This window comes from Phalaenopsis equestris, unplaced genomic scaffold (genome assembly GCF_001263595.1).
Source record: "Phalaenopsis equestris unplaced genomic scaffold, ASM126359v1 Scaffold000152, whole genome shotgun sequence".
Lineage (NCBI taxonomy): Eukaryota > Viridiplantae > Streptophyta > Magnoliopsida > Asparagales > Orchidaceae > Phalaenopsis > Phalaenopsis equestris.
Window position 1 is genome coordinate 615,143 of NW_018164594.1, and position 15,679 is coordinate 630,821.

The 15,679-nt window shown below is 34.4% G+C and overlaps 1 protein-coding gene across 4 annotated transcripts in view; it reads left to right on the forward strand.

Moving 5' to 3' along the window:
• Positions 1 to 1,341: 1,341 nt before the first annotated feature.
• The window catches only part of LOC110021917 (ceramide kinase), a 36,475-nt gene continuing 22,137 nt past the window's right edge, over positions 1,342 to 15,679 (forward strand). Inside the window, exons 1-8 of one of the 4 annotated variants that reach the window (XM_020720634.1) lie at positions 1,342 to 1,623; positions 2,029 to 2,157; positions 2,301 to 2,396; positions 2,856 to 2,948; positions 3,114 to 3,206; positions 8,434 to 8,680; positions 8,803 to 8,832; positions 8,969 to 9,056. In XM_020720634.1, the coding sequence (XP_020576293.1) occupies positions 1,516 to 1,623; positions 2,029 to 2,157; positions 2,301 to 2,396; positions 2,856 to 2,948; positions 3,114 to 3,206; positions 8,434 to 8,680; positions 8,803 to 8,832; positions 8,969 to 9,056 (884 nt within the window). In that variant the 5' untranslated portion in view covers positions 1,342 to 1,515. The other 3 variants (XM_020720632.1, XM_020720633.1, XM_020720635.1) reach the window with 3 other exon arrangements.

Consider the following 15,679-nt stretch of genomic DNA (forward strand, 5'->3'; position numbering starts at 1 on the left):
CTATAGGGATTCTTCTTGAATTCTCTTATAATGATTTTACCTACTAAATGCTAGAGGTTAAGATCATTATGTGGAATTTCAAGCTGAGTAAAAAGAAGAGTTTTGAATTTCTAATGGTGGGGTACCTCTTCTAATTTTCTAAGACTAGTCAATAGGAAAGTCCTATGGCTAGACCTAGGCTACTAAAGAAGTTTTCTAGACCTCAACCAAAAGATATATCATTTTTTAAGGGTCCAGGATCGGTTCCTCCTCTTTCATATTTCTTCTTATTTACTTGTTATAGAGCCTATGCGTCTGTGTGGGGCTTTAAAGAATAAAATATAAAACTAGGCTGCAGATCATATCGTACGGAGCATGAGCAGACTCGTTGTTGAGAAGACCGCTGGTGTGAACTGCCATGCAGTTAATAAATAGTGATATATGTGCCGACAGACCAGGAGTACTCTTCCTTCTGTCTCAAGGAAGTGTCCATTGAGCTCGGTGGTGTAACAAGGTAATTATCGATGAATTTGGTGGGAAGGTTCAACCAGTCCATGGGTGTTCGGAAGAAAAACTCAAAACATGTGAGCGAGCTCGACTAGAAGAGCTCATTCGTTGGTCGAAGCTTAGCGAATCCATTCAAAAGAACTCACAGAAAACTTGATGTGCTTTAGAGGTATTGATGAGGTCCTTCTTGGCAGCAAGGAGCTCTGTAGATTTTCACTTCAAAAAAATATAGCTAACGTGTACGATTGACTTGGCCAGCACCATACCAATAAGTTTATGCCTAGTAAGCTCGTTCCATTAAGCCCATGTAGTCCGATTGTATTTGGGCTTCCTTATTGGTTAAAATAATCTCATTTTACGATATACAAATATGTATAAAAACAAACATTCAATGTTTATAAGATAAATTTTTTGGGCATTTACATACAAACATACATACGATGTGCAACACAATTCTTATTATATACATATCTAACACCTAAATTTCAATTTTAATTTTTACAATACTCAAGTTTTTGTATCACATAAAAACACATTATCATTAATTTCCATAAAGTCAAGTGCATATTTTTACATATAGCTAAGCTTCGTGAATGTAAAAAATCAAAATTTTTGTGTCAAATATGTAAATACATAAGAAGTGTGTGCCATCTAGGTAAAAACTTTCTCTTAAAAAGTGAAAATAAATTTTGAATTTGACTTGCACTTGCCACTGAGTTCTTCCTTTTACCAAGTATGTACAGTATCTTTCCCGCAAAAGAGAAAAAATTATGTACTGTACAATAGCAGGTACAAATAGTCACTCGAAATACAACGGCCATATTTTACCATTTTCTCCTATCAGGAGATTAGTCTGGTCAAACAACCCGGTTTTTTCCGCGGAGGGAGGGAGAATTTCCAAGTTACTGGCAGCTTTATCTTCATCCTCCAGGCGGGGAGACGAGCGAACCTAATAGGCAGCTCTCAAGAGGATTTAAAGGTTTAATCCAGTTGGGTTTTACTATTCCTTATCGCCTCCGTGCTCCAACCATGGACTCGAACGCGCCTGCCTCGAGCTCCACTCTTTTCTTAGATCGCGTCGGCGAGGTTGTTCTCAGTCTTAGCCCTACTGGATTATCGTGGAATCCTGTTTCTATTGTAAGTACTTGGCAAGCAAACTATACCTTGTTTTTGTTCCGATTTTGATTTTTTGCATTTTTGTGAATTCTTGGTTGCCGGAAGTTATTGAGCATTGGTGTTTGAGATCTATGTCATACAAGATCCTTATTGTTTCAAACTCTCAAAATTTCACATGTTATAGTTAATGTTTAAGTGCAAATTCTGTCAAAATTTGATGATAACAGAAGTCATATTGAGGCTTTTGATGGAGAAAATTCATAGATGATTTTAATTTATGTTTAATTTGACGTATTTGGTTAATGAAAACTATTTTTAAGGCCTTTCAGTTCTTTCCATGTTACTATTATCCGCATTTTACTGTATAAGAATGGCTAAAATAAATTACTGACTACTAACCCTTTCGACTTACTTTTGAATTACCAGGACACGAATGAATCTTCTTGCTGTCAGATCTTGTTTCATTCAGAGTCTGAAACTGAGATCCGATTTTCTGATGTTTATGCGGTCGAATTTGTCGGATTGGGTTTGATGAATGGTGATAGTAGCGCTGAGGTTTTGAATGTTTTATTGTGCAACATTTCCATTTTGTTGGAGCTGGCACACGTGACAAAATTGTCATGTACTTTTTATTTTTTTTTCTCAACTTTGCGCTCAGCGTGCAGAATTTGATTCTTATTTAACATTTCTTCATGCAGATGTATCGATTTGTGGTGCATGGTTTCCAAAGAGGCAAGAACAGCACTTCTCCTCTCGTTCTTTCTGCTCACACCTTTGGTCATAGGGATCTACAGGCATGCCAAGAATTGTTTGAACAAATAGATGCTTGCGTCAAATTGCAAGTTGGAAGGCCTAAGAACCTTTTGGTACACTGAGCCACTAGATATTTACATACATAGCACACCATTATTATGTAATTACATATCTCACACCTGAACTTTCATATTTACATGCATAGTACTTTGATGCTTCAAACTTATATATGAAAAGGTGTATTTCACTTTTAAAAAGTGGTAATAGTGCTATTTTGATGTGATATTAAATATTTGAGTGCTATTATTTGAGTGCTATGAGTGCTATGTTTGTAAATATGGAAGTTTAATTGTGAGATATGTTAATACATAAGAATTGTGTGCTAATCTTTTTCAATTTGCTGCAATCCCTTTATTGGAGTGGGGATTTTTTGTGTGCATATCAAAAGCCACTTGTTTGTTTGGTTAAGTATGATGATGGAGAAAAACTCCCACATCTAGGTTTTTGTTCATCCACGATGCGGGAAAGGAAATGGTCAAAAAACTTGGGAAGTTGTTGCTCCTTTATTTTCTCGTGCAAAGGTGACAACAAAGGTGTGCTAATTATAACTACTATTTGACATTTGTAATAATGGCAAATTTTTAATTATTGTGTGAGATCCATCTTCAGTTACTATGTTTTTACCCTAAAAAGCTGAGTATTTTTGCGCATTTGGGCTTGCCCTTAATGATTTTTGATTGCTTGGTCACTTCTTTCAGGTAATAGTGACACAAAGGGCTGGACATACATATGATATGCTAAAATCATTAACGGACAAGGAGCTTAGGTCTTTTGATGGCATTATTTCTGTGGTATTTATCCATATTCTTTTCCATATGAAATAGGCTCACTTAAAAGCAAACTACCTGAAAGTTTTTATCATTGACATAAAAATTTCATTCAAATTTATTGAGATATTAAGAAGGGAGGGAACAAAAGATAGTTATGTTATTTCAAAACCCTGATGAAGATTTGCTTAGTCAATGTCCTTGCTTTTTATTAGTCCTAGAATGTGTTATGTATATGTACTTTGCAAATTTGATTTGGGCTTGTTTTGATTTTTGTTTTAATTTGAGAGGGGTTCAATGATTTGATTTCACTTCACGTTGTTTTGGATATGGTTAGGACTACAAGCAAACTCAAACGCTCAAGGGTTACTCATGAGTCGGCTTGTTTATGGCTCGTTCAAGATTTTTTAGTTATCTAAATAAATAAGTTTGAGCATTTTTCTAATTACTTGGGTCATTAAAGAACAAATTTGAACATGCTTTTTCCTGAATCAGTTTTGATAATGAACAATATAATTATGAGTTAATGAATAGTCTCATATAAAGCTCAATTATATAGGTTTTGAAAGCTTGATTTTTGTTTGTTTAGTTTTTGATAGATACCTGTTTTATGCTTGAAAATTTGCTCTTTTAAGACAAATTATAAGCTTATTTAACATGCAATGTATACTATAAAAGAATCATGTGCAGGCTTAATGACATAGTATGCTTGTAAATATTGAAACATGGTTCATTTAGAATTTAAGCCAATTCATTTTACGTGGTTCATTGTTTCTCATTCCGAGATTGCAGGCTTGTAAAGTACACTGCTTTAAGAGTCATTGCTTGTTGATTGCTTTCCTTAATTACTCATTCTTTTCTAGTTGCCCGTAGTTGTCTCCTTATCGCCTTTGGCCTGTTCATCCTTATTTGAGTTTGTAAGAATGTAATTTATGATTTCATAATCTAGGATTTTCAAGCTCGAAACATTTGTTTATTAACACTCACCATTTAGTTTCCCTAGCTACTCGCGCTCTCAATTCTATTCACATCTCTTCTCTCGATTTAGCTGTGATGTTCACCAATTCTCCTCATCAATTGTAACTAATTTTTCTTGCATTGCCTGGTCTTCAAACACCTCTCTCAATCTTACAGTCATTAATCCAAGCATTCCTCCTTCCTTCTAAGGTTTTTTCTATCATGTGCATATGTCAATGCTATTCCTGGCGCTTGACTATAGCATAATTTACTAGATCTTTATAAAGTCTATGTTTTATGTTTTGGAATGATAATGTTTTTATTAGACTGCTGCCATTTTTAGAATGTATGAGATCATTCTATTGTTATATGTTATTCTCTTGACCTCTTGTTCATAAAATCATTCATGTTCATTAAGATATATATGTTTATTCATAAGCTCATTTAAGGGACAATTGAAGTATAATTTAAGATATCATATCAAAGCTTGTTAGAGGGCTTGTTTGTAGCTTGTTTGATTATCCATTTTTTTGCACGATAGTTGCTTGTTAATAGGCTTGATACTTGCTTATTTAGGGGACTAACAAGTCGCTCGCTTCCCATTCAATGAACAACACTTGAATTGAGCTCAAGTTATATCGATTTCTAATGAGCTGAGCTTAAAACCATCACATATACTCGAATTGAGCTTGAGTCGAGCTTGAACATACTCTTATGAAATGAGCTCAAGCTTGGCGAAGGGCGTGCTTGATTTTGTTTATTTTATTTGTAGATTAAGGTATGTCCTCTTTGAGCTTATTTGGCTCATATAGTGGTTTTTGTACATGTTTTTTTTTTTCAAACATGAAATGGTTTAGCTGAATGATCTAGAATGTATTATGATCAGGATTGTGATTATCTGAAATTACACGGAATACTTGATAATTTTTTAGTTGTTTTATCTATAATTATCTTAATTAGATGCATATTAAATGAGATTGGCACATATGTTTAATTCGTTTAAGTTCTATAGCAACAACACAAAATATGATAAGAAACACCACTTATGACAGACAAAATGAGTGTGTTGACATACATGTGTTACATAATTTCAGCTTAGAAATTTTCCCATTGATGGCTCAATTTTAGAGGCAGTGTCAATCCTAGTTTGAGCAAGCCAACTCTACGTAAAATCGTATATTTTTATTTTGGTACGAGTCGTGTTCAAGTCCAGTAAAAAATGATCGATTTCAAATTGTTTCACAAGTTGGTTATAGTCATGTCTTTTAACTAAAAAAATTATATATTTCACACACATTTATGCACAAATATGCATACTTTTTTGTAAATGGTTCAAGTTTAATTATGATAATTTTGAAAGAGCCATCCTTGAATGGAAGCAAATCTATTTTGATGTTGAGTCAATTTAATATCGAGTTATTATTAAATGAGTTTTAAACATAGTTACTAGCCCTATTTTAGCTTCTTTCAATAAACAATAATCACAAGCTAGGTAAACCTTATTACCTGTTGTGGTATATATGAAATTTAAAACGATCAAGGACGAAGTGAAAAAATAGAACGAGAAAAATCACATAGAAAAGAACACACAAATTTATGTGGTTCAGCAAATTGCCTACATCCACGGAGTTGCAGATGATTTTACTAATTGAGGAATTTACACCAGTTGATTGTCTCCAATTACAAGAGCGAACTCTTCCTTTCACTTCTTCACTCTTCTCTCTCTACACCGAAGAAGAAAAAAAACTTACAAGAGAAAATCTGTTTCTCTTCTTGCGCAAGCCACCAAGAAGAAATCAAGAACACTTTCTTCTTCCTTCAAAGCACGCAAAATTAACTAAGAAAGAGTACCTTGCGAAAACACCTTTTTTGCCTTCTGCTTCTCGTAAGCCTCAACAAGAATTCAAGCAATCCAAGCAGGAAGTTTACTTTCCTGCTTCCGCGAAATGAAGGAGGCGAGAGTTTCTGTTATCGCGTAAAGGAGAAGGAAGCGAGAGATCACGAACCACAGGAGCGGGAGATCGCGAACCACGGGAGCGGGAGATCGCAAAGACGGGAGTCGGGGTCCAGGGCGGAAGAAATACGTGCGGGGGGTTTTTTTTTAACCGTCTCCACTTCTAACATATCTCCCACTTGGAGACCGGTACACAGGCTTGACCACATGAGTCAGAGAGTATGAAGGAACTTCAGTCCAGAGGCAAGCTACCTGAACTAAAGTCAGTTGATTTTAGCATGTGCGAGAATTGCATTATGGGGAAATAGAGAAATGTCAGTTTCTTGAAAAGTGGTAGGAAGCCAAAGGCAGGAAAACTGGATCTTGTATACACAAATGTGTGGGGTCTTTCTCTAGTGGCATCTCTTGGATACTCTCGTTACTACGTCACATTTATTGCTGATTATAGCAGAAATGTATGGGTTTATTTTTTGAAGTATAAATCTGATGTATTCAGTATGTTCAGGACTTGGAAGACTATGGTTGAGACAGAGACATGCTTAAAACTGAAATGTCTGAGGTCTGAGGTCTGATAATGGTGGGGTGGTGAGTACATTGATGGTGAGTTCAAGGAGTACTGTGCAGCTCAGGGAAACAGAATGAAGAAGACCATTCTAGGCACCACAACAAAATAGTGTTGCAGAGCGCATGAACATGACCATTAATGAGCGGGCTAGAAGCATGAGATTGCACGCCGGACTTCCACCTACTTTCTGGGCAGAAGCGGTCAGTATTGCAGTTTATTTGATCAACAGGGGGCCATTTGTTCTATTAAACTGTGAATTACTTGAAGAAGTCTGGAGTGAGAAAGATGTAAAAATTTCTCACCTTAAGACTTTGGTTGTCTTTTGCCCTAAATTTCACAACAATTACCTTGAGTGCAAAAGTTTTGTTTTTGGATGACCTAGTGGATTTTCGATTCAAGGGTCACTAATCTTATGTTTGGTAAACTTGCATGCTTTTCTTTTATTTCTTTGTTTTTTGAAAAATAAACTTGTGGCGTGGGCTCGAAAATTCATGCTTCGACCTCCATAAAAAATGAGATCAAAGTTTTGTTGAAAGTTTTGTTTATGTTTCGGGTAAAAAATTTTTAAAAGGTAGATGAAAATATAGATAAGAAACCACCCAATGATTTCACACTTATTTTCTGAGGACTTTAAAATCTGAGGTTTGAAGTTATCTATAAGCGCAAGCTCCTATGTTTAGTTACTTTTGATAACATGAGAACACTTATGATTAAAGCTAGTTATTAGGATATTAATTGCTCTGCATATATTATCAATAATTTAATTTTAGATTAAGAAATTTATCACTGTGAATTTAAAGTGGATGATGGAGGGAAGGATGACAAACTCTGCCTAGTTTCATGATACAGAGTGTAATGTGAACTAGTCTACTTAGTCGAAGGAACTAATCGACCCACATTGACTGAAGGATTCTTGTTAGTAGTCTTGTGTTCCTTTGTTGAAAGAAGTTTTATAGATCTAGGGTGGTTGTTTTTTTAAGAGAATAAATCTAAAATCAATTTTAGCTAACAAAGTGCTTTGTGCGTTATCAAGTATACTCTATAATTTATAACTGAAAGTTTCATAAATTTATTGGAACACGAGGGTTACAATCATAATCATAGTATAATTGAGTCATCGAGTTAAGCCACTCGATCAGAGGACTCTGATTGTAATCGTTATATTTGTGGAGTCATTGGGGCCAAAACATGTGTACGGAGGACTCGAGTCACATCCTTATTAATATAAATTACTTTGAGAGTGAATGTAATAGTCTACTTAATACGGTATTAACTATTTGTGAGTTTTAGTCTTGTCAACTCTGATTTTTGTAAGAAAGAAGATTGATGGACTCAATGGAAGCTTAGTTTTGTCAATTCTAGTCTTTTTGAAGAGGAATATTAGACTGAACAACGTGGGACTTGAGGTTTTTGAAAAGGCAGTGCACTCAAATCATGCATCAACTAAGGATTTTAAATTTGAATTTTGAAAATGAGTTTTTTGTAAATCTTAAAGATATAAGCTCAATTCTCGATGCAAATTATATTTTTGTTTAGACTTATGCTCAACCCGCACAGCATTTATAGCTGTTTGAGCACTTTCTAGGCTGGCCAAAGCAGATGCGGTTATTTTGTATCAGCAGTGCTCACATCTCAACACGGTAGTGCTTTTGCACAAATTCCTGTTCATTTGCAAAACTCCGGATAACTTTTTACTTTTTATTTTCATTAAAGTTTTTTCTTTCATTTAGTACGCTGGAGAACTTTTCTGATTCCTTTGATGGACTTCATTTCAGGGAGGGGATGGACTCTTCAATGAAGTTCTTAACGGGCTTCTGCATTCCAGGCATAAAGCACCTTATCCACCAGCCCCTACGAAGCTTAGTACTACTGATACTGAAGAACAGCTTCAGCAGCATGTTTACGAGGGTAACAACAATGTCAGAAACTCACTTAACAATCACCATGACATTTTCATGGAGACTGCAGTAAAGGGTGAAGATCGTGAACCTCTTCTCTCAGCTTCTGAATCTCATGGATTGGGTATCTCAAAGCTTAGCGTGTACCAAGATATTGATATCTTTTTCTATGCAAACATCACTATATACAGTACCAAAAAGCTGTAATTGAGACCCTAATGTATTTTATCTGTCTGATTTTTACAGCAACCAGTGATCAGGAATCATTTTGCACAGGTTTGTTTATTTCTGGCTTTTTTTCATATTGATATTTGAATTTTTCTAAATTCACGGCCGTTAGAGTGATTGGGTAGAAATCTTAATTTTAGATTAATAGAAATTCTTTAGTATATTGCTTTGTCTAACAGCACAGATCAGAGCATTTCAGTTAGCTTCCCCAACGTTTGGCTTAGGCTTGGAATCATTCCTGCTGCTGGTTCAACTGATGCCATTGTTATCAGGTTTGTTCTGTATTATTGAGTGCCTTTTGGGCTGGTAGGTTTCCATAATTCTTTGAACTTCGCAACATAATAAGGCCCAAAGTTTAAAAAGGTGAAATCGGAAATCAAAGCATTTTGCTCTTTTGAGACGAGGCATAAGCTTTGAGGCAGATTGAGGCATAAGCCTCAAGAAAAGAAATAATACTCATAAAATTTAAAAAGTTCATAAATATATTCTAAACCATTGATATGTAAATTTAATTTACCATCATAAAGACAAAAACCACAAATTTTAATCTTAAATATTGATATAAACTAGAAGTTTGAAATATAATTCAATATAAACATCACTTAAAATTTAAATATTCTATGAGTTTCAAGATCCATAATGGACTTATAATTGCTTTCGTCATCTTCAAAAGAATCCCCATATTCCTTATCATCTAATTATATCTCATTTACAACTTTAAAATATTCTTTATTAACTACAATTTTATTCTTCTTTTTAATTAATCTGAAATCCAATATAATTTAAAACAAAAGGATAAATTAATAACATAATCACGTAGTCATACTTAAATTATCTTTTATCATTTTTCAGGCATTACATCATATATATTAAATATAATATAATTTAATATATATAAATAACATGATGTAATATATTTTTTGAATGACTTTATTGAAGTGTTGCCTCAAATGCCTCGAGGCGTACACCTCATATACCTCGAGGCGTACACCTCAAATGATAAAGGCGCGCAAACCTTATTGATGACAGCAAGGCTTAAGCCTTGAGGCTTTTTTTTTTGGTGCACCTCAGTTCGAGGCAAACCTCCAGGCTTAGGCTTTAAATGCCCTTTTAAACAATGATAATGCAAAGTCTCGGGAAAACAAAAAAAAAATCTATTTTCCTACTGCATGTCAAATTTGAACTTTCTTGTGTTGTATTTTCAATTGTTTGGGTCAAAATCAGTTTTTCTGTGAAAGTCTTAAACATTGATCGCAACTAAGGGTCCGTTTGGGGCAGCTTGTGCTTTTCAGGATAAGTTGCTTATCCTGAAACGCGGCCCGCGGGTCGATTGTAGGGGTCGACCCGTGGCCTGCGTTTAGTGTAAAACCCAAACGCAGTTTCGGATAAGCTGGTGAAACCCACGAACCAAACAGTACGGCGGCATTTTGAAAACGCTGTCCGCATTTATAAGCTGCCCCAAACGGACCCTAAGGGTTCTTTTGGCGCGGCTTCCTGCGCGCGGTGCGGCGGGAGGCCGACAAAAATTACTGTTTGGCAGGGCATCTTGATCGCGAGTAACAACATCAAAATGGCCATTGCAGTTAGATGATACCATTGAGAAAAATAAATAAATAAAGTTTGTTGAATTTTTTTTAATGATGATTCAAGAATTTATTATTTTTGAAATTATTGGTTGCACTTTTAGGCTTTGTTCAATAAGCTTGGTTCTAATTTGTTTTGCTGCATACCATAAACTGTCTTTGCTTGTCAATAGAATTTTACTTATTGGGTTTGTTTTGAGCCTGATGTTGTTTCCCTCACATAATCACCAAAGTAATAGCTCAGCAGGCCAAATCCACGATTTAATTCTTGTAAAGACTCCCTGATGCTCAAGTCAATGATTAAGCTTGAAGGTGAATAATAACTACAATAATTCATCGTAAAACCTTTCAGGATGGAGAACGAGGGCTTATAATAGAGCCTTGGACCCCTTGATGGGGAGCTAGGCGTTTATAGTCTTTTACCTTTCAGTGGAAGAGGGTATCTATCAATGTGAGGCTTAAGGATAGTTTAGTATTTTTGTGAGACGATTGATGGCTTGAGCGTACAGTTTATCTTTAAGCTTCATGTTGGATGGAAATGCTTCTGATTGAAGGTTATTTCAGTACTTTGATTGATCTCGAGGGCTGAGAAGCAAAACAACTTGTCTCCAAGATGCATGCTGGAACATTTGGCTCTTGTTGGTAACAGATAGATTGAGAAGAAATTTAATTTTGAGATTCATGCTGGATCATGTAATATTAGTTGACACGCCAAGATTTATGCTCGCTTTTATGAATTTGATGGATGGGTCCTTACCCATCTTTGAGTGATTTGATAGCCATTTAGAAGACTTTAAATTGTTCCTACCTTCACCGTGCGAAGATTGTAGAAGCATGAATTATAGCATCATTTTTTTGGACAACCAAGATTAGTTGATTCTTATATTTTCATAAATACGTTAGAGTTGTTTCCTTATATTTTAGGTTTCTTGTAGAAAATAAAAAAAATATTGTTGAGGTGGGTCAGCTCAATAAGAACTGAGTGCTAATATATTGGTTTAGCTTCGATATAACTTAATTCTTAACCCACAGCTAATTTCTGAACATCAACGTGGACATCCTCTTAGACTAACAGATATCAGTATTGCCACTTACTTTTTTTGCCTTGTGGAGGTTGTGTCAATTTTGAGGTACGACGATTCTTCATTTCGGCATAATTTATGCTAAGTGAGCGAGACATTAGGTTTGGTGCATTGGGCATATCATGTGATTCATGCCTCATGGATTGCATTGTAAGCAAGACTCACAAATATGACGTTCTTGACCCAATTCTTGCATGATTCGGGATTATTTAAGGCCTTTTTAATTGAGAGAGCATCATATCAGTTGGTGTCGATGGTAGGTTTATGCATGTCAAAGTGTTGCACAGGCACTCACCAAGGATGAGATTTGGGTGGTGCTAGCCCACTGCCATCACTGACGGTTTCTTTTAGGCTTGTAGCAAAATGTAGGCGCAATTGGTTGTTTAAATAGGGGGCTGATCTTTTGATTGAAATGCATTAATCTTCCTCCATTTCTCCAAGATCTATTGTCTTATTCCTCCTTTTTCCTCACATATAAAGAGCTTATGCTATGCTGCACGGATACGAATACGAACACGCACAGACACAAAACACATCTATTATTGAAAATATATGACACAAATACACATTAGCACACCATCATGATAAAAATTATTAAAATATACAGAAAAATTAAATAAACAAAACATTAAGAATAATACAAAAAAGAAGAGAAATTTAATAACACTATCTTTTAAAAACTAAAAGCTCGTTTGACTTCACTTTTATTTCCTATTTTAGTTGATATAATTTTTATAAAATTTATTTTTTATCTTAAAAAACAAATTAAATTGTATATAGAAATAATCAAAATATATAAATTAAGCATATATTATTTTGTATCATAATAAAATTTAAGTTCTCTCAATCAATTATTCATTCAAAGAAATAAAATGATTATTAGCTTTTTTGTCATCGAATTCTTATGTTGATATCTAACACCTAAATTTTGATTTTTCTTTTATACCATCCTAATCTTTCATTATTTTTAATTTTAAAAGCGAAATGCATATTTTCATAAATATGTAAGGTGGCATATATGTAGAAATTGAAATTTGGTGTTAGATATCTAAATGCATAAAATTAATTGATATGTGTATGAATCTTTCTTAATTTTTACCAATGTTTTAAAAACCGTGGGCGTTTGGCTGGGCGTTTTAGCTGTAATGGGGCGAGGTGTAAATCCCCAAGGTGTCGGGCATAAGCCCCGCAGTATTAAAAAAAAACAAATATAAATACTAATGAAAAAAAATATCTATTTGTGCATAATAAAAAAATTAAACACAAACAAAACAACTTTTCTAGGATTAGAATCTTCAAGATACTAGCAAAAATCTACAAAAAAAGAAAATAGAAACATATAAAAATAAGTAAACATGTTTGAGCCAAAAAATAGAGCCAAAAAATAAATAATAAATTTATGATCATTTGATCTCAATCCTTGAAGGTTATTCATTCTTCAAACTTATCATCAAAATCTTCTTCTTCTTCACCAATAATTGTATCCAAATCGCAACTAGGTCATTCATATTCTCTGCATTCATTATCCACTTCATTGAAGTCTTCATCATGCTCAATCTCAGGTGCATTCATAATTTATTTCTCCTAATCATTGTTGTCTAAATTACAAAAAAAAAAAATGACATTCGTAAACATTTAGGATATTTTTTCTATAAGAAATTAAAAATGCATATTTATGTAAAAAACAATTAAATGTAATATGAAACTTGTTCTTTCATTCATCTTTCTTTTCATGTTAGAATATGCTATAAAAATGTTATTTCTTTCTTATGTATTATTTTATGATTCTTCATTTTCATTTGTCATGGACACATTTCTGATTACATCAACATCAAAGACCTGTTCTTCATTCATCCAAGAAGGTTCCTGTAGAAGCACTGGATCTTCTTTCTTAACAGTTCACTCATCATTAGAGTTTATATCATATATCAGTATTGGATCAAAGTCTTGTTTTCTTCTTATACTTTTCTCCCTCAGTCTAGTATTGTATCTTACATATACCAAAACATTCAACCTCTTATGCTCCATCCTGTTCCTCTTCTTAATATGAATCTAAGATAAAAACGTATTATTTTTAAGAGGTGATTATGAAAGAAAATAGAAATAATTTTAACTTTTAAGAAATAAAAAAGTTATTACCGATTTAAAAGTGCTCTAATTTCTTTCACAACCTGATGAGCTGCATGTGAGGCTAAGAACTTGAATCGCAAAATTCATTAACTTAGGTGCTTTTCCACCAAATTTTATCCACCGATCAGTAGATCTCATTTTTCTTGTATCAATAACAACTCAACTCCCAAAGTCTCCTCATAAGTTATCATACAAGTCCAGTTAAATATCAACTATATGTCGGTCTTCATAGTTCAACATTCTTTCCATATAAGCAATTAATGCATCTTTTACCTCATCATCATTAGAAAAATTATTTTCAAAGCGAAATTGAGGGTTTAAATTATAATCAACTGCATGTAGTGGTTTATGAAGGTGGGCTTCCCATCTTACATCAATTTTTCTCCAACTAGGTCCATACTTCTTTTCATTTATGCCAGCAATTTAAAATATTTTTTTTTTGAATCCATTAACTTATAAATATTACCCATGACTGACATTTCTTCTGAGTAAACCTCTCTTAGAACATTTACAAACGTCATAACACTTTTGATACAATAAGCTAGATGACCCAAAAATGTGGATCAAACAATATAACAACTCTAGCTTTTATATCTTCCATCTTCTTTGCCTATTGACTAGAACACCAAGATTCTGAGGAGAACATTGTCTGAAATCGTTGCTTTGCTTGTAAATGCTTTGAAGGGTCAAATATGCCATAGCAAACCGTGTGATGGCTAGACGAACAAGTTCCTTCTTTTTTGTAAAAGATGTCATCAAGCCTAGAACACATGTGTGTTCATCAAATGAATTTTACAACTTATTTTGCTTTTGCAAGTGCGCTCTCATGAATCTTCAACTTTCTAATATTTTCTAATATTAGTCAATAACATGGTGTCCAATAAATATATTGTCTTCGGGTAAGAAGACACATAATATTCTCCTTCTTCCTCTGCTTTTTGATTGAACGCCCGAGAGCTCCCTCCTCTTGCGTCAATTTATAGGATGAACTCATCTGTTGGCTTTCGATCCCCTTGTTTCCTCTCCCTCTCTGTTAAGTTTTTGTCTCCTCATTTCTTCTTCCCCCTCTTCAGTTTCTGACTCCTCTCATTATTTTGCCCCCCTTTGGTTCCTTTCGGGTAGGTAACTTTTCGATTCCTTAAATGGGGCTATTGTAATCTTTTCCAGTTACAAAAAAATCATCTATAAAATTTAAAACAGATTACAAGTAACATTTCATTAAGTAGGCCAACTTTAGCTATTTATAAATTTCATGATAAAATTTACGGGTCATTCTTTGTTATAAAAACTAATCACTATAAGGGTAAAAGTTCGATTAAAGGTGACTCAATTATACTTTGGATAACAGTACTGAAACAAGAAAGTTTGCTAGAAAAATACCCTTTTATATTAGAAAATTCTAAACTCATCAGACCTCATCACCATCAGCAGCAATAAATTCTTAAGGCTCATTATGAGTGAGTATAAACTCGAGGTCGAACAAGTTATCTTCGTTGATCTTGGGTTGGCGCTGAGGATATAGACTCTATCCTTTTCTGCACACTTGCAGTCTTCTGTGTAGAAGCTTCTTCAAGTTTCTGATCTTCAGTGGTCTTGTGGCCAAGTGATGGACAATAACTTGCTAAATGACCAGCTTACGACACCAATATTAAGTGTTAGAGCCCATCGAGGATTCACCTTTATGTTGTCTTCCGCACTTGGCACATGTGACTATAGTACCTTGACTCGCACTTTTGCTTACTCCACTCGAGTTCTTGGGCTTTTGCCCATTGGATCCCTTGGATTGATCCACATGTTCTTCTGCAATCTTCTTTTTGTGCATCTCTTTACGCTTCTGAGTAAGCTGACAATCAATCTCCACTTTTCTAGCTTGTTCCATTAATATCGAATATTCATCGATCTCTAAAAGTATTAACAGCTGTTTGATCGAATCCTTTAATCCCGAAATGAATCTATAGCATTTTGCTATTGTAGTAGCGATTAACTGCGGCACATACCTCGATAGTGCAATGAATTATGCTTTGTTTGACATGACCGTCTTCTCTCTGTCTCAACTTGATGAATTTGTCTTACATCTGCCGTTGAGTGGATAGTTGTACC